Below are 25,642 nucleotides of genomic sequence, written 5' to 3'. Positions count from 1 at the left end.
CACGGTGGTAACGAAAATCGAAATCTGCTTTTGATAGCCTACCAGTGCCGCTCCACAAAACAAAAAAATATCTTAATTTGCTGTCTACGTTATTGTCAGTGTTGGGGGTAACCAACTACGCAAATCAAAACAGTGTCTTGTGTGATAATTGAGCCAGTAGAGAAATAACTGTTCAGAATTAATCTGTAGCCTTGGGTAGGCTTCTGCAGAAAACAATGTTGTTCTTTTTACACCATGAGTCTCCTTATTATGGGCAAAGATGGCAGCTTTGGTTCTTTTTCGTAGGTAAACTTCAGATGTCTATAGAAGCAGTTTGACCTTCACATCTACTGCCAAACACATATTGTTTTATTGATCAGAATTCCTTTGATTATGGAGATGTAATCTATCAATCAGCATGCAAAGGAACTGCAAAAGCTTGATATAATCAATTCAATTTTCAACAAATGCCTTATTTACACATCACTGTCATGTGCACTGTGGTAAATTGGTCCTCTTTGCAAACTCATCTAAAGATCTACTGGTTTACACTTTTAAACAAGGACTTACTGACACTATTAATGATACTGTAGATATTTATCCTGTCTGATTAGCTAGACTTTCCCTTCCACTATCCTTCCCCCTTGAAGTGTCGGTTTGCACTTGCTAGACTGTCATATACATTAGAAATTGTTATTTAAATCTTGCCTGGTTAAATGAAGGTTCAACTGAATACATAAATCTGATTGTTTTTATTTATTGTGTTGTACAACTATAGATACAACAATGCAATTAATGGGATTGACTCAGCAATTCAATTACATGATGTCAACATAACAGTGCATGGTCTGTCAATGACTGTTGACTAGCAGAAACAAGTGATCTACTGATGCATTCTTCAAATGTTCAGTGATTGAACAAATTGCCTGCAATGGAAAAAAAAAAACAGGCAAACATCACATTAATATTACAGTCATTCAGCTTCGCTGGTACTTGAGACTTAAAAAAATGTTTTTTACTACATTTATTTGATTCAATGGACATACATTCACACATACATGTGTGTGTGTAAGAGAGAATGTGAGTAAGTTTGATCCTGTAGGGCTATTCATAGGCGCCACCTACCTCACTGTCAAATAGAACGCCGCCATATTTACGACCGATCTCGCCCAGTATGGCCGCCCACACTGCACATTTGAATGTGTGAGAGAGAGAGATATGTGAAGAAAATTTCAATTTTAGGCAGTGGGGATAGCTTGAAGGCATTCAAGAGTAGGGGAGAGCCTGGACGATTGAAACACGGGACGAATGAAACATTCCAGTTTTCTCCGAGTGTATAGGCAAAGTCCTTTTAGGCAAGTCCCTCCACTCGGCGGCCATATACCAACGTTTTATGGGCACTCATCGGGCACAGTCTTTGGGTCGAACTGCGCGTGCGCAAGGCTTCACGACACCAATCTTGCTCCAGCGGCGAGATCACAACACATGATTGGCACGATGTCTTCACAACTGTAAGACTAGCCTTTTGCATTCCTAAAGGAAATGGTTACAGAACGTCCTTTGAAGCCAAGATTCCTGTTTTCATTTGATTATGACTATTGTGTTAGCCACCATTTGTCAGGAAACTCTTAAAGCCCCCCTGTGTAAGAAATTCTCCCATCTAGTGGTTAGGAGTTATATAGCAACCAACCTCTCAAGCGCTGCCTCGTTTAGAACTACGGGAGCCGTCACACATCAAAACTGACACTAGTTCTGCAGTCCTAGCACGTTGAAGCATAAACTTCTCTCTGAAAGCGTAACTCTCGCCAAAATGCACCCTAGGGTGTTTTGTGAATGTACACGAGTCAAACTTTCGTTTAAAAGCTTAATTATGTCTGAAGCGCCACTTTCAAGCTTGTCCGTGTTGTGGAGTTTTGAATGGGAACTATTTTTTGATACATGATCGCGTCAAAATCGCTATTTTTAAAACACTAAGAAGGCTCGAAACAGCATGAAACTTCAATCGAAGTATCATCAGTGTCTCTACACATGAACTCGAGCATTGAGAACATTGTTCGTGTACACAGTGTTCACTAAAAGAAATGTTTTGAACAACTCACTTGGGTTTTGTGCTCGCTGCCATCAGTCAAGGGAGTTGTCCAAAACCTTTTTTTTTAGTAAACTATGTGTACACTAACAATGTTCTCAATGCTCAAGTTCATGTGTAGAGACACTGATGATACTTCGATTAAAGATGTAGATTTAAATGAGGATTTCTAAGTAGGCTTCGAATTGGTGGTGGTCATAATTAAACATGAATGAGGCCACATTTATGAATGGTAAATGTTGATTTAGTTAACAAACAACTGAAAACGTTGCACAGGGGGGCTTTAACCCTGACCATAACAAGCTAAGGTTGTCCATCGCCTGTCTCCACTCGGTCTGGAAGATACTTGAACTCAACCACTAGAAACTGAAATGCAACGGGCAAATGACAAATGATGTACTTGTGTTTGGTATCATTTTTAATGTCTCAGTGCGAGAAGTAAGAGGGTCTCAATTGTACAAATGTAAAATAAGTGTATATCTGTTTTCTGTAATCTGGGAGAAAATGGTCCATCTTCTGCTGGGAAAATCCCACCACCTTTTGGTGGTCTGATAAGGATACCCTGCTGAGACTGGGGTCTCCAGGTTTGAATACTGTCTATATGTTAATTCCTGCTTTGTAGTGTAATGTAAGATGCCCCTGTTCTGGCTGGATACTTAAGGGTGATGAAAACCCCATTCTAGGAGTTTGCCTGCTTCTCAGGACTCTCACCTTATGTGTAGTTGGATTTAATAGGAAACCTTCTGTTTCTCAGAGCCTTCAATCGTAGTTGAAATCTTTGCCAGGTATGCTATATTTTGACCTTAGGTTTATTTTAAATTGATTGTTATATTGCTTTGAGGTTTACCATCTATTATGTGTTTATTGGTTAACTGTAGTGTATGATTATTCCTGATACTAAAATAAATTGTTATATTGATTAACAATCTGTAACAATCTCTCTTGTGGTTACAGTAAGGAAATTATGATGAACAGTATTTGGTGAAGAGGTAATCCGTTGGAATAGCCTATATATTACTGATTGGTGGTTGATTCAACCATGGTAGATATGTGACTAGTATTTAAGATATAAATGGAGTCAGATGGTCCACTAATAATTAATAGTTCAATTAAATCTCATTGAAGCACCGGATAAGACAGAACACGTATTTTCTGGGAATTGTGCTACAATTTCCCGGCTTTTACAACACACCATATGATTGGCTCAATGTATTCACATGTCGACGTTTTGCCGAGGAAGGGGTGGGATATGTGTAGACAACGGCCATATTGGCGTGACAAACTAGCCCCATGCATTTCTATGGAGTATTTTTTTGAGTGCTGTGTCTCCTCATTAGAAAGTCTCTGGTATAGGTACCTTCTGAGCCTACGTCATTACGTTCACTGGAGGCAAAACAAACCATCACCTCAGCTGGGAAGCTAAACGAACAGTCATATTCGGGAGGCTAAAGGTTATCATGGTCTCATCTTGCTGTGCTGTCGGGTGCCAGAACCGAAAAAGTCATCGGTTAAATTTGAAATAAGTAGGCCTAGGCTACAGTTTCCAGTGAGAACGTAGTTGTTCGTTTGACTCACGATAACCCAAGCCTTGCATCGGAACCTCACATATTAGCCTACCAATCGTCCTAATCGTATTTCCAACCTCTTTACATGTATGTCACGTATTCATTTCTATACAAACCAAGACTGCGGATTCCTAAAAAAACGCAAGCGCCCACACCATAAGTGTATCTAAATAACCTATGTAGCCTACCATCGAAGAGCTAAACCAAATCCTTGATTACTAGCTACTAGGCTACTACTGTATAAGGCCCAGCACTAACTCCGAGCGTGGTAAACAAAATTGGATATTTCAGGCAGTAAAAGCCCCGGTAAGAAACAAACTAGATTTTGTTCAAATCTAGACACCTATGGCTACTGAAAAATGTGAGGTTCATTTATCAAATGTTATTTTGAAGTATTAAAAAACATTGTTGTTTTAGAATTTTCAAACGAAATGGTTGGTAATTAGCACGTTTGCAATAGCAGCTACATCTTTGCCTTGTGACATGGGTGGGCGCTGGCTCGGTAAAATGTCGGTTCGGCAAACACAAAACTCACCACGTCATTGTAGGCCTATTGTAAGTCTTGGACATGACCATTTAGGAGATAGTTATATGCATTCAATGATTTATACACCCTCAGCTTCTCCTTACTGTAGACACTCGGTTTTTCAATAATGTCCGGCCATTCAACTGATGGCAAACCTGTCTTTCCAATCACTGACGGTATTGGGTCTGTCAGGATGGTCCCATCTGATAATGTAGCCCTAGTTTTTTCAAATAATCCTCCCGATCACGTACACTGAGTGTATGTACGTATTGTGTTACATCGTTACACATTTTAGCAAAGACTTTAGATTACTGTCTGATTTTAGCCGCCTCACTAGTACTATTCAAATAGCCGCCTCACTATCCAAACGATTGTTTCTGCCTCCAGTGACGTCACGCCCACCCGAATGTTTATGTTTTCACCACCGTTGCGAAGGGGCTAGTGATGATAGACAGACGTCCTTCGGTCAAAACATAGAGCATGTTAACCTTCTATCAGTATCTTCCTGCTCATTGTATCACAGAGTTATAAACGAGTTTTAATGCGCAAAAGTAAACTTCATTAGCGGTTACATTTTTTTGATTATTAATGAGTGTTTTTCATTTAAAGGTTCGACTTAATGCTTATTCAGTAGACCATTTAGTGTTATCCAAAATCCCAGACTTTCATATCGCATGCTTGTTTACATGGAAAGCAAAACAAGCTATAGTGACATATGTCATCCCGACCAGGCTGTAACTCCATGTATTTTAATTAAATGCACAAATATCTGTGTTTAAACAATCATTTATGGTGGTGAGACATGGAAAAACAGTTTTAGGATGATGAAAATAGCAGCTACATTTGGGCCCACCAGGTAGGGGGTCGAGTTCCCATGTTATCCTATGGAGACTGACGGCCGGTGGGTCGTTAGCCTACTTGGATGTGCCGTGGCCTAACCCAGGTAAAAACCTAGTGAAACGACATTTTCAACAATATAGCCTAAACATGATATAAATGGGAAAGCTTACCATTCTAGTTATAAACATGGCAAAATCATCCACAGGGCATGATATTTCAAAAACTGCTTCATACACGCTCACGATGATGGCAATGAGATGTTATCAGACATGCACGAAGACGTATAGCCCTGCAACAATCTATCTGAAATAACACCTATTGGGGGGAGGACAGATGTAGGTTATTAGTGACCAAATATTAGCTTTCAATGTGGCACGATCGGTTTGTAAATTACGTTTAATTAAAACGTGTTTCAACTGTCCCGGCTCTCCCCTACTGATGCCTATCAATATGCTGTGGCTGGATGGGTCAAAAACGTAAAAGTGCGGCACCTGGCCACCAAGGATTTATATTTAATCATGGGAAATGTAAGTATTATGTAAAAACAATTCAAATATATGATTTTGGTGGTAGTTTACTCTGACTAGGTACATATAGTAGCAAGTTGTTAGCTAATGGGCTAACAGCTAGCAAGCTACCACTCATTTTAGTGTCAATTAGCTCGCAGCTAGCGGCCATTAATCTGAATAATGTTCTTTAATGTCAGATGTGTTTATAAGTATTTTATACAGTCCGTGGTTTATACTCATTGAAAGAACATGAATGGAAGGGAAACGAGGCGATTGTGACTTTATGGGAACAGTTTGTGGTGGGTTATCAGCTGTTAGCTGTCAGACGGTCAGCTGTTGTGACCGCTGAGCGGGGCGCAAATCGGTCATAAACATGGCGGCGCAAAGCTACAGTGACGTCATGTGACACAAACGAATAGTCTATTATCAAGTGAGTAAGTATCCAAACGAAATAGCTTTCATCAGTGGCTTGTACATTATTGAACCCCATTTTCTAAAAAACATTGGCCCACTGTGTAAAATGTAAATAAAAACAGCATGCGATGATTTTCAAATTATGTGTACACCATTTGTAATTGCAAAGACAACATATCAGTTGTTGAAACAAGAACTTGTTTGTTTGCTTTTTTGAGTATATAGTTTCCTTTGAATTTGATGCCAGATTTTTTTTAAAGTGTATCTAGAGAGCCCCTAAAGGCACATATAAAAAATATATATATAATTTTTTTTCAAGGTTTTGCCGCACAACAGAAACCAGAAAAAAAAACATCACTGTGTTGAATCACCTCTTCTTTTAACAATGGTCTCGAAAAATTTGGGAACAGAGGAGAACATGCTGATAGTGAGAATGAAATGTCCCATTCTTGCCCCCAATATCCAGTATTGGATTTCAGCTGCTATGTTGTCTATGTTATTTATGCAACTAAATATGGGTTTATGTGATTATCATATTCTGTTTTTATTTGCATTTGACAGTGTCCCAACTTTTTGGAAATGCCATTGGACTTTTATTTATGGATGGGGTTGGCCAGTAATGGTGCCACTAGGTGGCTGCCAGTCACAACTGCTTCTTCCTATACGTTTTGTCGATTAATCTTATACATTTTGTTTACTTACTCTACTTTTCTTTTTATAGAGGTCAATCAATATGTTCACCTAGTCTGTAGAACATATGTGTTTGTTAATTTGTGTGTATGTGTCAGTGTATGTGTGAGAGCGAGAGCGTATGTGTGAGAGACACATATTGACAGTGTTACAAATATGTCCTTACTTAATAATTTCAGGGAGTCGAGGATCCTGGTAGAGCCCATTATGCTTGAATCCGTAGAAACCCTCAAAAGGAACTATCCTGACACTGTTTGATGATTTTTGTGATTTTTGTGCAATCGCAAACAGCTGTTAAAAGAGACATCATGATTTTGATCTCTGTTCAGTAAAATAACAGATACTGTGACACACAATAAACTCAGGTTTTAGGTAACTAAAGGTTTTAGTTGTGATCACGAGATTTTATTTACAGAAAAAAAATCCCCTTGGAAAACCTTGTCACCCTTCTCAGAACATCTCATGGTGCAAAGATAGTCTCATGAGGCAAGAAGCTTTTTAGAATGACGTTAATATGCATACACACCATAACAATACATCTGTAGGTTTTGTCAAACTAGCTAATGGAAAAATAACCCATGTGAAACTTGCTTCGTAGTAATAACAGGCCCCTAATCTGATGCATTTCATCACATCTGAAATGGCAACCCCAGTGACTTACCACAGAAGTTGGTGGCATGTGAGCTGGAACCCCCAATATTTATTTATCAATTAAATCATTGACCAACCATTTACCAAAACACACATCTTCACTTCACACAAACACACACACACACAGTGCTCTTATTGATATTACCTCCCGACCCATGTGAAATGGCACAATGTTGTCATCTTCAGCATGAAGAAACAATAGTGGAGTCTTTAGCTTCCTCACACTAAGACATAAAGTAGAGATATTACAGAAGTACATTACAGTAACTATTATGTTCGTGCTCTTATGTTTTTTTTAATTGTTTTGTAAATGTTACTCCTATGTAATGCACTTACTTTTCATCATTGGGGAAGACCACTTTGTTTTCTGATATGACATCTAAGAAAAAATATTCAAAATACGGGAAATTTCGATAAATCTGAAAAGTAACAAAAACATCATTTTGTTGGATTAAATACAAATTCAACAGCAATAAACACACAATACTTAGGCCACACAAGGTATGAAAAATAACTTTCTGGACATAAATTACCATAGTTCTTATACTTGACCTGATAAAACAACAACCTGTCAAAAGGTCATTTCAAAGTAAGCTTGTGTGTAGATAAAATGTATGATGAAGTATGCTGTGTAAATGTCACCCTGCCTACCCTGGCAAATGGGTGACTGGCTCCTGCTTCCCTTATGTTCGAAAATGCTCCCTCTAATATGACTGCATCCACAGTGACCCCTGGAAAAACAGTTATAGTGGTGAACATATGCAGTACTGTAGGTTAGTACTGTAGCATCATTAAGGTATGAAGGCAAAAACCAAACAATAGGCTTTATGAACCAGTCCATATATCACTTGAGTTTGGTTGGAAACTGGCCATAATGAGGCAAACTAGGCCAGGACCTTCACATTTCTTGTGGATTTTTAGGTAGCACAGGATGTACTTTGACTAGAGAGTTCATCTTTAGGGATATAGTTTTTTGATTGGGCAGTGTTCTAGTTATTAGGGGTCTTAGCAGTGAAGCTGCAGGAACCCTATTGTTTTTGTTCTAATTACCATATATATTTTCCTTCTCCCCTAAAAGTGTTTGTGTAGCAAAAACCTAATATAATGAAACATGTAGTGTTGGCCACAGGAATCATTTTGCGACTTCTGTGACCTTCTAGGGAAATGTACTGCCCCTCAAGGACCCACACACACATAGCTTATTCCACCCAAGCATTCATTAAAAGTGATCATGCATGACATTTTATTATTAATAATGAGGATATTGAAGAAATCAGGTGATCAAAATAAAGCAATCAACAATAACGCTTGACATGCACTTAGTCTCAGTCTCAATTATCTCGTCTTTTGCCACCATGACTTAAAATCTTCTACGCCACAATTAAATTAATATTTCAAAAAGCATCATCAAAACTCAAAGTCTTTAATCAATGACAATGCTCAGAGGTCTTACACCCGGGCTAACTGAAGCGCTCCAATCACTTGTTTTAGAAGACTGGTCTAATTTTTTCGAACAAACACGCTGCTACTGTATCATGTCTGGTGTAGTCAATTTCACTGATTAAAGTGGAAGCTAACTGTTGCAGCAGATGCTGCAGAAACGGAACACTTCAATTATGTGCCCGGTGTAGCCTCTCTGTTAGGCTTGGATGTACTGTTGCCACATGGCCTTTGTATACCTCCATCCACCTACTCAAATGCAGAGTTGGTCGTTCACCTGCTAAGTGACATGAGTGGCAATACTGAGATTCAGGGTTCAAGTCCTGCCTGTGACGATTTGTCTCTTGAACTCTTTTATCCCACCGCAACTTCAAATCACATTATGCCACAATTAATGTTTCAAAAAGAATCAACAGGATTCACTGCAGTCAATCGTGATTCTAAAAAGATTTATGCTTTTACCAACTATTGCCACTGTTACTTATTGGGTTTGCTGGTGTAGTCTGCCACCCTTTTGCTCCACTCTGCTTGGTGACGCAGATTACACCAAGTGCGGCTTATAATTAACTTAAGCAATAAGCCCAGAGACCCCGTAGGTTACACTGATTTTGGAACAGCTAAGGGGCAACAGGACTTCAGTCAATCCCAATTCTCAGATCTTAGGCTTGGACATGGTATTGCCACACAGCTTTTTGGTAAGAGGTTATGGAGCTAGTTATATACGTGTTATTTCTATGGAAATAAACAATAGTCACATTAAGGCTTAAACTGCTATAGATACAGATGAAGTGATGGCAAAATGAATGGGGGTCAATGAAATAATAACTCTTAGTGGTCTCATAATATGAGACCTGGTGGTAAGCTTTCTGAATGTGCACTTGATTGCAAGACTTGCTTCCGGATATGTGTAGGAGTGGCTACAATCTGTAGTGTTAATAATACCATTCTGCATCTCACAATAACTGATATTCACAGTTACCTTTCAGGTAAAGAAACATAAAACATGACCAAGGATATTACAACAACAAGGATTTTAAAACCCAAAAATAGACAATTTACCTTGGTCTTGAAGTTCCAAAGCAGTGTTAGTGGCTACTCTGTGGATGGATTAACATAATTCAGTAACATATATACCGTTTTTGATTCACCTAAGGTTGCATAGTAATCCCTTGCCAAATTATACAATTACATGTTCAAGGTCCACTCAGTATTTGCTAAGTATAAAGACTTGCCATTTTATGTGGACTCTGTTGCACGAGTTTCCACACTGAAGTGACAGATATGAGTGATAATTGAATGCTGTGATCATTAGAAGATCTGGGGCACGTTTCCCAAAGCCATAGTTGCTAACTAAGTTAGCAACTTTGTTGGTTGCAATGCAATTTCCCATTGCCAACCAACTAAGTTGCTAACAGGTTGGCAACTATGGTTTTGGGAAAAGCACCCCTGACTGGCCAATAAGTTAGTTCATCGGTAAATTGGTTGCCGTTCATTAAATGAGGAGTGTTGCGCTGTGTACTGCACTGTGTAAAAAAACGTATTATGGTTATACTGTGAAATAGCTGCAGCTGTATTCTAACGTTTCAAGGTGTGCAGTCTCTTCTATATTTAAAATTTTAAAAAAAGAATAAAAGAAATCAATAAAAGCAGTGCACAAGAGATATTACCCATACACAGCATTTAAACATAACTATTAATTTGTGCAATAGCTTGCAAAAGTCTTTTAAAATGATATCAGATGAGTAAACAGAATGAGTAAACAGAATGTGCCTTTGCACCATAGATGAATGGTTGCTGATAATGGGCAATGTAGATATTGCATTAAAGATCAGCCATTTCTTTCTACAACAGTCAAGAACCCTTTTGCAGTTATGTAAGCACATCATGTAATCTGAAAACTGCTGCCCTGATTAAATACAACTGATCTCAGCTGGTATTCTGTCTATAATGGAGTGGAATGTAAATGTCTATGTGACCCCAAACTTTTGACCAGTAGTGTATCTGTAATGTTGTACTATTTCTGAAGGCTAAATAACTTGCTTGTCTGTTGAATGGGTTGAATATTTTGCAACCCACTGCATGTTCAGTGTATTCTAAATACCATCACTCACCCGGTGCCCAGTGAATGTCCCCAGAGCATCACTGGGCTGCTCCCACTGCGTGTTTTTACCCACTGGTACACATAGAGGGTGTCAGTAGTCAGGCCTGCTTCAGTCGGTTCACCAGAGGAATCTCCAAAACCTACCCAGATGTCAAGGCTATTAGGCAAGGGTTACACTGCAAGTCTTAATGATCAATTATGATTTTTTGCTCAAATCCAATTTTTTTGTTTGTTCACATTCTTTTTATTAAATGTGGCAAATATGAAATTCCTACCCCAGTGTGCAAAACAACAAACGAACGCATGTACAGCACGCAGCTAGCCCTGACTGACTTCCTTCATAGCTCTCTTCCATTTCTACCATGCTATAACCCACATCTGCAAGTATGCTCCCAACTTCCCTGACACTCCAGTGAAATGTTTGGAATAACTTGATCAAGATTGAAGTAAAAGTTGCATGAATTCTGATATAATCATTCAGACTGCAGCCCCATCCCTATATAATATTATATATATAAAAATTAGACCTTTATCTGATTTGGACCACATATATGGAAGTGCCATTAATCAGAATTGGAAAAATTGTATGCGAGTTGCACTGTTTACACCGTTTTGAAAACATCAGATACAGTATGTGTTACATCAAGTGAAAAAAACAGATTTGGTCTATAGTAGTGTATTCATTGAGAGTAAGGATACTGACGTATGTTTGTATAGTTCAACCAACCTCTGTAGTCCAGGGACACAACATGGAATCCCGCAGCAGTCAAAGCCTGCAATAATTTAGAGCAATATCAATAAATTATTTAGTTCAATGTTTACACTAATTGTAAATCTATATAAAAAAAAATAACTCACATTCACAAGACCAACTCTGTGACTGGTACCTCTGTTCCAAAGAAGTGAAGACAGAAAAAGAGACAAGCACATTTAACTATTGGGTCATTCCACGCCAGTTCAACCAGGGCCCACGCACTTAGGTCTCAAAAAATTCTGAAAAAATTACCAGGTGTACCTATGTTACCCAGTTTACAGTGTGTCTCCTGGGTAACATAGGTACACCTGGTCATTTTTTCAGAATTTTTGAGACCTAAGTGCGTGGGTCCTGGTTGAATTGACGTGGAATGACCCTATTGCTAAATTCATCTGAAAACTGCCAATCCTTTAGATTGAATTGGGTCAACTGTCAATAGGCCAAAAATAGGTCAAAAATGGCTGGCAGAATATTTCATTTCAAATCACCAACACTGATCTATTCTCTCTCATTCCTCCATGATTTGCAAAGCATCATTTCAAAATCCTTTCGAACACCTAAACATAGTGCACTCCATTCTCCTGAAACCTCATGCAATTCCTCACCTTGTGCCCCCATTTCCATGCAGGTAAATGAGGACTGGAGCTCCATTTTGTAAGGTCTGCTCATACCATCCCAGATCCTTCCCCTGAGCTTCCTGCCAAAGGGAGTCTGGAACGGTATGCCTGATTACAACAAATGAATGACTGAATTTTGGAATAACACCATTTTAATTCATGAATTTCAGTGTGATGATGACCCATTCAAACAGAATTAGGTTACTTAATTAGACAACATACAACTGTCACCCTGGCAGAAGACATTGCTCAATCAACACAAAGGGCATTAGGTGAGAGTTCTAATTGTTGTTATATTCAGTTTTACATGATATGAACAGGAAATAGGCCCTACCAGACTCCCAGAGTTATATCCTTCTCTGATGACATGTAGATGTTATATGTGTGATTGAGACCAAGGTCTGCAGGTTGACTGAGATCAGCGAAGAATGGAATTCTGGCTATGAAGGAAATCAGTAGGCTAAGAAATAGGCCTACTAGAACATGTGAAAAACAGTGTTGCTTGTGCCTTGCCCTGAGTAGGCTAGAGGTCAAGTTTGAATAAACTGTGTATTTTTTTTCAGTGTAATATCTTACCAACATGAGAAAATACTGCGTGGTACAGTATTCCGGGAAAAAGTCGCACTACAAACGGTATGCACAAATACAGGACCCCAAAAGCCACAACCAACCGCTTCAGTGTCTTCATGCACCGCCTAAAAGAAGAATAAATAGGCCTATTGATAGGGTGGTAATGGTAAAACAGTAGCGTTGATTAGTGATTTCTTATTATAATTTATTATTATTATCTAAACAAAATCCCAACATCATCTAGCCTATAGACTAGGCTATAACATAGGTTACGTGTCTGAAACCAGTTCACAGTCGACGCCAATTAGTCCAGTGGATCTTTAATCTAAACGGTAGCCTACCTTTCTTGCGCTTTCTCATGACTTGTTTCCCGATTAACTACCCGTGGCTTTTCATCTGTAGATTTGCCAACTCGGTCAGATCGTTTCCGCATAGTTATTCGTTGGAGGTATTTCGACTCAGCTTTTAGGAGAAAGTAGGCTATATCCTATCCGCTTTGTAGCAGCTCATACAAACTCCACTATGATGTCAAGTTTTTAGCTCACGGGAGGAAAGTTCACAGTGTCGTGAAAGGATTGCGCTAGACATGGGCCATTGAAACAACTGAGCACATAACTCCCTTAGAAGTCATTAATTAAGCCAAATGCTATATTGCGCTAGCGTTACTTCCTTGTTATCCTGTTATCCTATCCGGACCAATTACATCCTTCGTTTCGACATGACATGACATTTGTAGGCTAGATTTCAGCGTTTGGCACAGACAACACACACATCTTTGTAGTTTTACCTGCACGTTTGTTTTACACCATAGCAGTGACGTGCAGTGTGGACAGGAGCTGGATAAGTAGCATATTTGTTGGTTCCCTGTATTAGCCTATTTACCAGCCCATTTTCGCATAGGGGAGGGGACATTATCTGTCACTCTAAAACAGGAATGTCAAATATATGGCCCGCAAGATGATTTTAAACGGCCCGGCCGCACGTCAGTCCCTCAACAACGAGAGAAAACTTCCCTTGTGTGTGTGTGTAACATAGACATAATATACACAGTATTCCATTATCTGCATGCCATCAGGCTATTTACAAATTTCTATCAGGTAAAGTTAGTGAACACGTTATTAAAATTAACGCGCACAGATTTTGTTTGAGCAGGAGACAGAATACGCACGCAGGCACGCAACTAGGCTACTTGTTTTTTTTTTTACTCGGCTATATGGTTATCAGCACACAATGTTGAGCTAATTCACTAACTCAATAGGCTATTCATCATGGATATCACAAGTTTAAACAACGAAAACAGAACGGATGGAGTCAGCAAAGCTAGAGGAGTTATTCCAGATGGACAAGAACAAAGTAGGCAATTGGTGTGCTTGTCAGAACGTTAGACTGCATTAGGCCTACAGCTGTTTAAAACCAGACGTCACGAAAAAACCTTTACTTTAAACTTTACCTATAGGGCTGTATCAAGTTGTCCAAATGAATAGGTCATCGTAGATGTTGTTGTATTATTGCATGTGGATATTGTTATGCTATGTAGGCTACTTTTTTACAATGCACGGACCTAAAACCGGGAAACGGACAAATATTGTACACGCGTGATTTTTTTTTTTGGGGGGGGGGATGGGGGTGGGTGGGTGTGCGTACCATAGCTCTCTCTTTCTCTCTCTCTCTCACAAACACACACACCTTTCTTGGCCACAGTTTCTTTTAGTGGTGAGCACAAACAAGTGTTATGGACATTGTTATGGTCATTATTGACTGCAGTTTATTGTCAATGTCAGTCCATGAATGAATATTGATCAGTTGTTAAACTAATAGGCCTAGAAGTTGCATTTGAAAATGTTACTGTTGTAGGCTATGTTTTTTTTTTCAGCCACACTGTTTTAAAGTGGTTAGGACCATTATTTCACACCAATTTTGAATAAACCATACTGCAATTCATGGAAATCATGCAGATAAGAATCATGGAAATATGAATGGTGATAGTGATAACAAACGTGGATAAGAAGATAAGAAAAAAATCTGCATGAAAAGACACTGAAAAGATGCCTGCAATAAATGCACCTATTTTTGAACCAAGTGCAGGAAGCTACGTCAAAGCGGGAACTCTGAAATCTGCTGAAATGGACGAGAACTCTCCATTGAAGTGAAATTGAATAAACCAATCACAAGCATGCAGTGTTAGAGGCCGTTTACATGACACGCCGGGTGGATTTTCTCTTACCGCTTTCACACCTTTAACGACTCCGGCAAGAAAAAACCTCGCGTGCACACACAGAGGTGTAACCGGCTAAATGTGCTGTAGTGCATATGCCAGACCAATCGATGGCGCCGCTGTGCAGAAGCTTCACGATAAATTCGCGTGAATCGCGTAGAAGAAAACATCGTTGAAACAGTTTGTTAAACCAGAGAATGTCTAATAAGTGCTCTGGTTAAGCAGTCGCATGAAATAAGGAGCCTACAGACAATTCGATTTTCAATTCAACTGTTAAACTAATAAAGTTCATTTTCAAGGTATGTGACTGCTATGTGAAATTTCAAATGCTTAGCCTACGCATTGCATTAGGTCTGAGCACCACTGGAGAAAACACTAATGCAGTAAGCTAATGTTTAACTAAGTTAAGCTAACGTGTGCTTCTAACTTAGCCTGATAGGCTACATTGTGCACATAAATCATGACCGGGGAAAGAAAAACATTTTAATATGATAAATAAATGGTTTGGTTTGTTTTGACAAGCATGTCAGGTCGAGTGCCGTGGCTGAGTTGAGAGGTGGGGGGCTATGTCGTCATGAAGTTGCCGGCTTCGCACCTACAGGCGTCTACACGGCAAAAGTTAGCCGGCGGTTTCAAAAGTTCCCACTTCGGAAGCCGGTTTCAAAAGCTATCGGTTTCAGTCTCCTAAACTGCCGGCGTCGTGTACATGCAAGGCGTAACCGTTAACAAAACCTCACCGGTTTCACAAAAACCGGCGTCGTGTGCACGGCCCCTTAAATTCTGATCTATCTATCTGTTTATCTTTAATTAACTTTGGTCTGACTCAGCCCACTTCATGCATGACTTTGCGCATGCACTGTTGGCAACGCTGTTAAAGGGGAACTTGGCAACAATTTCAATGTAATAAACCCGTTTAGAAATCATTTGGATGGTTAAATGACCTGTTCCGGTGAAAATGGTGACTTTCCCCGCTGTGCCTAGCGTCCCCAGGCGGAAAACCAACCTTGCAACATTGAGACTACCGTCCCGGAAAGAGGGTCATTTTAAATTGTGTTTCTTACCTTGTAACATCCTGCCAAAGTAGTAGTTCTGCCAAAACTTATGCTAACCGTTCGCTAGCTTGTAAACAAAACCATGTGCTTTATTGTTACCTTTTCCCACAGTTTGAAATAGCAAATAGTTAAATGAGTGCAAAATTTAGCAAATGAGCCCACTATTTAGTACACATAGCCTACATAGTATACAATTTACAAAATTAAGCTACAAAAATTAAGGTGAGAGACTAGACTGTGAAAAATTAAGTTTACACAGGTGGAATGATCATTATTTCACCAGGTGCACGAGTTCACAAATTGTCAAACGAACATTGTGCACTCACAGATGTGTCGATCAGGGGTGTAGTGGTAAACTATGAATTCTGTGATCACAGTAAGGTGGACTGCGCCATATCCACATATTGTGAATGTGGATAATACAGTGTGAATTTTGAATGTTAAAAGTTGCAATTGGTTAATAAATTCTTTTGAGAGGTAGATAAACTCTAGGTAGATAGACTGGAAAAACCTAAGGTGAAATTTCAGATTTCACAGTTCAGATTAAAAATCACGTGTGTCTACAGTGCGTGGGCCATGATTTGATGCCTGGCTGCATAGTTGCCATAGTTTTTTTCACACAATTGTTCTTACCCACGCATATGACGGCACAGCAAAGAAGGTATGTCTGAAATGTTCCTGGACTGGAGTGACCCAACCCTCTGTGATAAAAAAGCAGGTGAATACTTTCTTTTTATAATGTGTCCAAGTGAAAGAATGGAAGGATGCTACAAAAAAGTGAGTGGACTCATCCCATCCATCTGCTTTATTTATTCTGTTTGATAATTTAGGGCTTTTAAAGGTTAGCACAGGTATGTCTGTTTACTGTTATATACCCTGAGTTAACATTTTTGTAGATTAATTGAAATACCTCTGCAGCAGTGTAGTCGTGTAGTGTATGGTCTTTATAAAGGTGCAGAGAGATAAAATGATTGTTGACGGGAGTGAATGAATTAGGCTAATGCAAACAGGTCTACCAGCCTTTGGCTGCAGAAATGCTCTGAAAACTGTAGTTGTGTGGTGTGTGAAGGATGAGGAGGAGACGGAGTATAGAGATCTGGTCATGTTGTGGAAACAACCACTTCCTCTTAAATGTGGCCAAGACAATAGCCTAGAAATTACATTACATTTAGCAGACACTTCTTGACCAAAGTGACTTACATATGTCCCTCTATATTACAAGGGATCACATTGTCCCCAGAGCAACTTGGGGTTAAGTGCCTTGCTCAAGCACAACGGTCGAAGCCGGGAATTGAACCGACAACTTTCAGGCTACTGCACGCTAGCCCAGCTCCTTAACCACTACACTACCACCACCCAGCACCGTAGCAGGGTAGTCTAGCAACTCTCCGTTGGCTTGCGAGCTGGAAAAATGAAACTTCAATCAGGCCAATCACATCGTATATAGAGTCGGCAACGGTTCCGTGTGAATTCTCTGCTACTTGAAAACAATGAAAATGGATGCTGCTGCTGGTTAAATGTGTGCAGCAGGATGTTAAACATTGTCAGGAGATAAAAATCTGTGACATGAAATTAAGTTCTCGGCTTCCTAACTGAAAGGAGAGAGCATGCAAGTGTGTTGGGCCGTTCTCATGTTGATTGTGTGTGTAAACAATGGATAGATACATAGGCTGAGGGTTAGATGGTTAAGTAATTATTAAAGAGGCCCTATGCAACAATTTTTAGCAAAAATGACCTTAATTATGCAGGTTAAGAGTCGTTCTGATGGTTCTACAACACTTTTTGGGTCGTTTGGTGGGTGCTTTGTCTCCCCCTAGTGCTTCTCCGCGGAAAAACCGAATATGCAACTTTCGGGTCGCGGTCCGAACACATCCGGATGTAACTCGGCGGAAATACTCGAAAATGTAGTCAGATTGTAGTTTCTAGACTGCAAAACGGACTCCGACTTGGCTTTGTTGCTGTTGAAATTGTAAGTAGCCTACCCTTGGATGAACTTCGTTTTTGTAATGTGATTTGATAGTCTCTTGGACAATGTGTTTGCTCAACCGTTTTATTTTGAGCCCTATGTGTTTAGCTTGGTTTATTGATGGCTAACTCGCTAGCTAGTGGGGATTTAGCGTAGCAGTCACTTGCTATCGAAGCTGCAGGGGGAGCTATGTTGTGAAAAATGGCAGCCCAAATCAGGCAAAAACCCAGAAACAGCGAAGGAATAATCAGACCTGCATAGGGCTTCTTTAAGAGAAAAAACATGATTATCTGACTCCATAAGATTAATGACTTGTATCTCTAATAGATTACCAAGTAACTGGTTTATTATCTACAGTATAGGGTAAAGCATGGCACAAGGCTTTGAGATATGCAATTGGTGGGTAAATTAACAGTTTATTAGGCATTAAGCCTTAACGGTAAATGTATACCCAAAATCACTTAAGTTGAATGTAAAAGTAAACTCAGGTAGGTAAACATAGCCTACTGTAACAGTGGAACAAAAGGAAGCTTAACCAAAACAACAAACTTAAAGGAGAATTCCGGTCTGATATTGACCTAAAGTGTGTTGAAACATGATACCGAATGTGAACGTATGTCTCATAGCCCACCTCGGCTTGTCCCCTGCACTCCAAAATCTGGCGCTAGTTAGCCGATGCTACCAACAGCTTTTTCAATGGTGGTGCTTCGGCATCGGGCTAGCCATGCAAATAAATCACTGTTTTACACCATTTACGAGGCTCAATGTATCTCCACACTTCATTTGGTAGACTTCCGAGGGCCCTGACATTTAAAACGAGACATTGAGAACTTTGAAAAAGCACTGGTAGTTTACTTACAAGACGATTTATACAGACAGTATCAGGGCTCTCAAATTTTGAGGACAGGCAAGAGTGACATTCCCCGTCGACAATCAATTTGACTTCAAAGGGTATTCTGAAACCATCTGCTTTTGGAACGTAAAAGGCTGGTCTTACAACATGTAAGTCTACTGTTTCTAGTGCAATTTTCTTTGCAGCCATCTGTTGGGGCAGCAGCATCAGAGCAAATGACACCAACAAATTCAACAGGCCATATTTTAACGATCTGAAACTCACAGTCTTAAGCAGATGGCTTAGGGTGTGGCCAGTCCAAAATAGCTATCTCAGTGTAAGATCGCTGATTAGTTTAGGATAAATTCGCCAGGCGCCAGGCACATAAAGGGTTGTTATTTTTATGGGTGTGTTTTGGGCGTAACATCCATTAAACCAATGACAGTGACAACTGGTATTCCCTTTAAGAGCAAGGAGCACAACATCAAACAGCACAACATCAAGGAGCACAACATCAAACAGCACTAAACCTTGCTTTACTAAAATGTGTGTGTGACAAACAGAGTATAGCCTACATGCATCTGCACTCGCCTATTATTTGAACTCATCCAAACTGAAACTAACTTCACTGTGGTTTCATAGGCAACAATAAAACAGTTTTACACTTAGTTGTTTACTTTCACTATTGACTGACAAGGGTTACAATCGAAAACATAGCCTGAAAAAAGCAATACTTCCCCCAATAATGTTTGATCGACTGAATAAAAAACCTAAGGATATTCATGCTACGGACAAGTCACTAAGGGCTGCTTACATTTTGTGACAGTGCACCCTCAGAATAGCTGTGCTTGTATGCACTTTTCACTTTAGACCAGGATTTTTCCTTGGTCAGTGGCATAATGATTTTTAGTAGGTGTAAGATAGCGATTTTTGGATCATGCACCTGACCACACATATTTTTTTAATTGATACCATGGGCACAATGTTCACTCGAACTGGAGAGCATAGCGAAAAAATCATCACTGTCTTGGATGTAAGATCATCATGTGTGATCTTGGGTGTAAGATCATCAAGTGCATCATGCTTGGCGCCACGTTGTGCAGAGTATAAGATAGAGTCCATTAAGTTGATTGAAAGAGCTGCCTCTGTGCTTGGAAGTACACTTGAGCCCCTAGAGCTGGTTGTTGAGAGAAGGATGCTGCAAAAACTCCTTAGCATTATGGACAACACCTCGCATCCACTGCATGGTCAGACAACAGTGTTTTTAACGGGAGATTGCTTCAACTTTGCTGTAATAAGGACTATTATAGAAATACATTCCTTCCCACTACTATAACAATTTACAATAACTCCCCTTTGCGTCATGAGAGGAGAATCATATTCTGAGAGGCAATGCACAGTTTACAATCAATTGCATAAAGACTCCATATCATAATATCATAATAGAAAAAGACATCAATTGTTGAGTTCTCTCCACCAGATTATGTCTAATGTGAGCCCTAAATCCAGCAGGAACACACATATACATACACACACTGATAAGGCAGTATTTATTTATTTATTTATTTTAAGTTTAATTACACAGGGAACAAGATGTAGGTTTAAATAGCCCATTTTCCTCACATTCAGGCCATTCAGGAGGCAGAGCGTCTTAGAATTGACCCCCAACCTAGCCCTACGCCTGATGCTGAAGAACCTGTTTGATGCCCTCTGTCTCAGCCTGAACCTGAGGTTCTAGCTAACCCTGAAGTTTAGTTTATGGCTAAACCCTTGGTTGACATGGTGAGATGCTGTCAATGAGCCTGGAGCTCAGTACCTACGTACCATCACAAATATTGTCAATAATTGTTTTATCTCTCACAGATGAGCCAATCTAGATATGACAATCAAGTCTCACTCTTATTCTGTGAACTATCCCAATCTATATGAGAGGCACTGGCAGAGAGTTTGGAACTGGAGAGAGAATGAGTGTTCCATTAGTGTTATGAAGTTCTACAAGGCTCCTGGATGCAACCGTGGTCTCACCACACTGGCTGCATAAGTGGTTGTGATTGGTTCCTGGGGTTTTGGTGATTTGGAAATCAGCTTCAATGGAACTCCAATGAGACCTCCAATCTCGTCTCCAGATTCAAATTTGCTTATTGAGAGGCTAGATACACTGATTGGGTACTTAAGGTCATGGGATCAAGGTCACATTGGGTTCTACACAGTGTGTGCACAATATCTCCCAAGTGGCTTGACAGAACTACATCAAACATTCCAGTTAATCACTTCAAAGGCTAGATGTGCTGATTAGGCACTCAGGGTCAGATGTACTAACGCTTTTGCGCCCACTTCAGGCGTATTTGTTTCACAACGTGTTTGTAAACATGGCGAGGTATGTACAAACAGGCCCCACTGAGGTAAAAGTGCAGACTGTCTGTCACGGGAGCTGAGAATGGCAAATTGTGCCATGTCATGCATATGCATTCATAGGAGGGTTAGGGAAAAGTAGGAGTTTTGTGTAAAAACATGGGAGAAGAAGCATAAAATGTGCCTAATTAGGTATTCCCCTGTATGTGCGAAAACTGTCCATGAAAGCGCACACATATTTTTCAGTGAAAACTGTCTTCTCTGTTTTCTGTGTTTCTGTTAAATGTCAACAGGCATGGCAGTTCCAAACTCGGTCATCATCATAATTATCTGCTGTGGTATGGTAACAGGCGCATTCAACCAAACCCCTACATTTTGGGTAAATGAGACATTTTTGTATTTGTTAAGTGAAATCTATTTATTTAAGTTGCAAAGTAATGTTATCTAGAGAGGATGTCTAGTCACTAGAAGACAACATACCATATGTTTTGTATAATTTCAAGCAATTCTGAAAATGTAATATTGATCCATAATCATATAATTTTTCTTCAATAGCTCACAAACAAACATGAAAGTCACCCCCACCTTAGAGTGAAAAGAACAGGCAAGTAGATTGACTTTTTTGGGACAGATTTCTGTTACACAAGGTAAGCTGTCATAAGGATAAAAGCCAACAACTGTCCTAGCAAGCTCAATATCATCTAGGCTGTGTGCGTGAGTTCTTTGAACAGTGGCAGCACGCTGGCACGGGAGGCAGGGCCAGACGTTGATAACACGCTGGGCCGTGCTCACCAGCATGAAGCTGAAAGCACATAGGGGACATGTTCGGTCAATGTAGGCATGCAACATTGTCACTGGAGAGTTTGTATAACCATATCTCCTGCTGGGAGATGGCCTTTGACCTTTGAATCACCTACAGTACAGCAAACTTAATGTAAGCAAGTTTGACGAATAGGGCCATTAGGTCACTCACATGTTCGACCGATGTCAGAGCAGGCAAAAGCGCCATTTTTAGGGACAGCATCTCAAACTCAATATCACCTAGGTGACAGGTGCCACAACAGATGCGAGGCCTTCCTGAACTCTCTTAGAATGTCAGGCCAGAAATGTGGCCAAAGAATGACACCCAGAGTGCCCATGCCTTCAGCCAGCCCTGCCCATTGGTTAACATTGTGTGATCTCGATGGAAAGAGAAACTTCAGTACACACCAAACACAATCCCATAAACGATGATAACTGATTTTATAACAGATTATTGTTATTATTCCTATTTTCAGAGGTGATTTATTTAGACCTAAGCACAAAAACAAGTCAATACAAAACCTATTTATTTAGATATTTTAATGGCCACATTGTCATGTTTTCCTTTTTTCAGAGTCCCCAGTTTCTCTTCCAGTTCAGGTGAGAATTACCTGTTTTATGTTCAACAAATAGCATATTTGCAATGTTACTTTCACGTGTTCACATGTACAGCATTTTTCACTTGACTGTGTAATCTTTTCATGTTTAGTGTCCAACAACACAAGTCAATGGTATGTTTCTTGTACAAAAGAATAAGACATGATTTTGAGAATTTTAGTTATCTCCAGTGCCATATCAGTAACTTAGTAAGTTTCTCTACTTAATGTCTCTTTCTTTGTCTGCCATAGCGAGCAGAATTTGTGAAGGTGTTAATAGGTAAGTAATATGGCCTAACAAGTGTGGAAAGGGAAGCACTGACAGAATGGACACTTTGTGCAAATTGGGGACAAATGTCATTATGATGGAAAACTTAAATTCTGAAGTGTAGCATTTCATATTTTAGAGAGAAGGGTGATAATACATGACATATTCATTTGTAATTTGCAATGTTTTAATCATTTTTATAATCTTTACAGCACTGCCCTGCAATTGTATTTGGCAAATGGACAGGTCCCTTGTAACTTCACTCTGGAGCATTATGCCTGTGCAGAGGTACAGGCACATTCAGATGAATTCAATAAAATATTAGCTTTTTAGGAAAATGCTTTGAAAGTGAAACTTTGTTTTTGTGGAATACTGTTTATGTTTCTGCAAACACACAGCTCTCAGAATTCTTTGGAGAGCAACTGGCCCAACTCCTGTTGTGTGATCTGTCCAGCAACATGAGCCACTCCAGGGAGATTTGGAAGCTCCTCTTCACCAAGACCTCGGTTGGCTATGGATATCTCAGTAGCCTCTACTACTACATGGTCCCCAGCTTGGTATTGTGGGCATTTAATACTTGTTTTGATACTGCCACACTTCAGGTTATATGTATGATTTGCTCAAGATCACTGTGATAATTTCTCTTTTAATTTCCACTCCTTACAGCCTCTGATAGTCATGAGTCCATCTGTGACTCATGTCCTGGACGTCCTTGGGGAGCTCCATTTGAACTTGATCAGTGACCTGCAATGGAAAGACATCAGTTTAATATCCATTATATTTGGTCAAAGCCTGCGTCCATTTTTACCTTCAGCCTCTGCAAGCCTTCTGCAGTGTGTCAGCAGCAAGAACCTTACGTGTGAAACTTACCAGCACATGTATGTGATGTATTGATACACATGATACACGCAACAACGTGGCATGATACATTGTGATGCACTGCCTGTGCTGTATTCATTTATTCCGATATTATGTATCACTGAAATTAGGGCCTTGGTACCTACGAAATTACAGCTGTGGGGATGTCCTTTACCAACTCCACTCCCACTCGTGTTATATTGCTTAGTATAACAGATATGATATGATGTATGACATGATATGAACAGATATTGCACATTATTATACATTCTAAAACTGATAGTTCCGGTGCTTGATTGTGATTGGCTGAATCACGTTTCATGCCGTTGTAAAATGCAGCATAAACATACACCTTGACCACATTTCGTTCTATATTACTACGCTACCATAACTTTGATACAAAAGTTAAAGTAGCTGCGTCTCGACGTTGCTTGGCAACCATTCAGATAGAGGAAATATATTTATTGGCGGAAGAATGATTATCTAGGAATAACTCGTTATATTTCTAGTTGCTGTGCCTTTACTTTATGAAACTTTGCCAGGTATTTATAGTAACAGTTTTAGAAAAGCAATAAGCCATTCAAGTCCGTAGGTTACACTGATTCTCCGCTGGCATGTTGTGCCTAACAACACCCCTTAGCTGTTGTAGAATCAGTGTAACCTATGGCCTCTCAGGACTTATTGCTTAAGTATATTGCAAAGCATTACAATCGTAGGGCAGACACAGTTTTCTGTGAATATCTCGAGAACCGTACAGTTTAGGAGGACCATTTTTTTTTGTATGTTGATCTCAAGGGGCCATGTCAACTCATTCCATAACCACTCATTTCATGTATAGCGCCACCTAGTTAAACACAAAAAAGTAAAAATGAGGTGTTGTAATCCCAGGTATCTGTGACCTAACATAGTAAAAACTGCACGAAATTGGAAGGGTAGTATCATTATGACACCCTCTGAATGCATGCCAAGTTTCGTGGAATTCCGCTCATGGGGGGCCACACAATAAATTAATTTATAATTTATGTTACTATACACCAACTGGCCTGTAGGTGGCCGGAGACAGTTTTCTGAATATCTCGAGAACCGTAGGGCCTAGGAGGTCCACCTTTTTTTGTATGTTGGTCTTAAGGGGGCATGTCAACCCATCCCATTACCACTTATTTCATGTATAGCGCCACCTAGTTAAAAATTAAAAAGCCAAAAATTACTGGGCGGCGGTCATATTTTGTACCGCTCTGCGGTACATCTAGTTATCACTAATTTAATGTTTTGTCTTCCCCAGTTTGAGTGAGCTGAGTTATGGGTTTGATCATCTGGGAGAACACCAGGCAGAGAGGGTCCTGAGATTCTTCATCATGCCTTTCCTGTTCAGAAACTCAACAGGTGGAAGACTGGATTTCCTTTTTGAGGACTTAAAAAGTGGCGTGTTTGTTTCACATAGATCTATCTTTCTTGAGGTCACCAAGTACTATTGGTATGAAAAAAAACCCCGAGAACAATTGGTTCTACCTAGCTCGAGTTGCTGCAGCTACAGTGCTACACTCTGGGGGCATGAGCATGGGGGCTCATTAACAACACAAGTCTTTCTATTGTTCAAGCTTGCTGCGTTCTACTTTATATTTTCGGAGTGTCTATTTACACCCCTGGTACGAATAGCCTTGGCCACACAGCTGATCTATTCACACCCTGTGACATAACAACAAAAAGACGTTGCTCACATGCACAAAAAACGTGGCGGACATTCATTTGTTGTGGAAGTAGATAGTGCAGTGGTCAAAGACATGGTTTAGTACGTGGGAGACTGGGGTTGGATTTCTGCGTGATGTGTTTTGGCAGAGTGAGTGCGCACGTGTACTAACGTTTGAACAAGAAATCGGTTCTCAAACGGAAGTTTTGATTGCAACAATTAGCTAGTTCACGCACCAGGGTGTAAATGGCATACATTACTATATAGCCTACA

General features: G+C 39.8%; 2 protein-coding genes across 7 annotated transcripts in view; one reads left to right on the top strand and one right to left on the bottom strand.

The window, feature by feature from the left end:
• Window positions 1-716: 716 nt before the first annotated feature.
• Window positions 717-25,642, bottom strand: LOC121712361 (lysophosphatidylserine lipase ABHD12-like). 5 transcript variants are annotated; one of them, XM_042096611.1, is made up of 14 exons: window positions 25,630-25,642; window positions 13,084-13,388; window positions 12,749-12,888; window positions 12,507-12,612; window positions 12,161-12,280; window positions 11,660-11,690; window positions 11,529-11,574; window positions 10,812-10,941; window positions 9,760-9,797; window positions 7,912-7,991; window positions 7,597-7,679; window positions 7,406-7,484; window positions 6,776-6,900; window positions 717-905 (listed from the first exon to the last, which is right to left on the bottom strand). In XM_042096611.1, exons 2-14 carry the CDS (start codon window positions 13,173-13,175, stop codon window positions 878-880), a joined length of 1,098 nt encoding a protein of 365 aa, XP_041952545.1. In that variant the 5' UTR covers window positions 13,176-13,388; window positions 25,630-25,642; the 3' UTR covers window positions 717-877. The 5 variants fall into 5 exon arrangements, with proteins under 5 accessions (XP_041952545.1, XP_041952547.1, XP_041952548.1 ...); XM_042096613.1 differs by lacking the exons at window positions 13,084-13,388; window positions 25,630-25,642 and adding an exon at window positions 13,530-13,551; XM_042096614.1 differs by lacking the exons at window positions 13,084-13,388; window positions 25,630-25,642 and adding an exon at window positions 13,530-13,547 and having other exon boundaries at window positions 12,749-12,867.
• LOC121712343 (adhesion G protein-coupled receptor F5-like) overlaps window positions 16,714-25,642 on the top strand; it is a 46,199-nt gene continuing 37,270 nt past the window's right edge. The window contains exons 1-10 of one of the 2 annotated variants that reach the window (XM_042096542.1): window positions 16,714-16,786; window positions 21,453-21,538; window positions 21,715-21,763; window positions 22,544-22,560; window positions 22,670-22,691; window positions 22,809-22,836; window positions 23,037-23,112; window positions 23,223-23,381; window positions 23,491-23,702; window positions 24,965-25,065. In XM_042096542.1, the coding sequence (XP_041952476.1) occupies window positions 16,774-16,786; window positions 21,453-21,538; window positions 21,715-21,763; window positions 22,544-22,560; window positions 22,670-22,691; window positions 22,809-22,836; window positions 23,037-23,112; window positions 23,223-23,381; window positions 23,491-23,702; window positions 24,965-25,065 (763 nt within the window). In that variant the 5' untranslated portion in view covers window positions 16,714-16,773. Of the gene's footprint in view, window positions 16,787-21,452; window positions 21,539-21,714; window positions 21,764-22,534; window positions 22,561-22,669; window positions 22,692-22,808; window positions 22,837-23,036; window positions 23,113-23,222; window positions 23,382-23,490; window positions 23,703-24,964; window positions 25,066-25,642 lie in introns of both variants that reach the window. The other variant, XM_042096541.1, reaches the window with a different exon arrangement.

This window comes from Alosa sapidissima, chromosome 6, assembly GCF_018492685.1.
Source record: "Alosa sapidissima isolate fAloSap1 chromosome 6, fAloSap1.pri, whole genome shotgun sequence".
Taxonomy (NCBI): Eukaryota; Metazoa; Chordata; class Actinopteri; order Clupeiformes; family Clupeidae; genus Alosa; species Alosa sapidissima.
Note: the sequence above shows the minus strand (reverse complement) of the source record. Positions and strands in the feature narration are given on the sequence as shown.

Excerpts from the sequence above, each read along its gene's own strand:
- LOC121712361 (XM_042096611.1), bottom strand. The coding sequence starts at position 13,175 with ATGCGGAAACGATCTGACCGAGTTGGCAAATCTACAGATGAAAAGCCA. Across the intron at positions 10,942-11,528 it reads TGTGTCCCTGGACTACAGAG|GTTTTGGAGATTCCTCTGGT; the intron begins GTTGGTTGAACT and ends ACATCTGGGTAG. Across the intron at positions 9,798-10,811 it reads GGACATTCACTGGGCACCGG|AGTAGCCACTAACACTGCTT; the intron begins GTGAGTGATGGT and ends ATCCATCCACAG.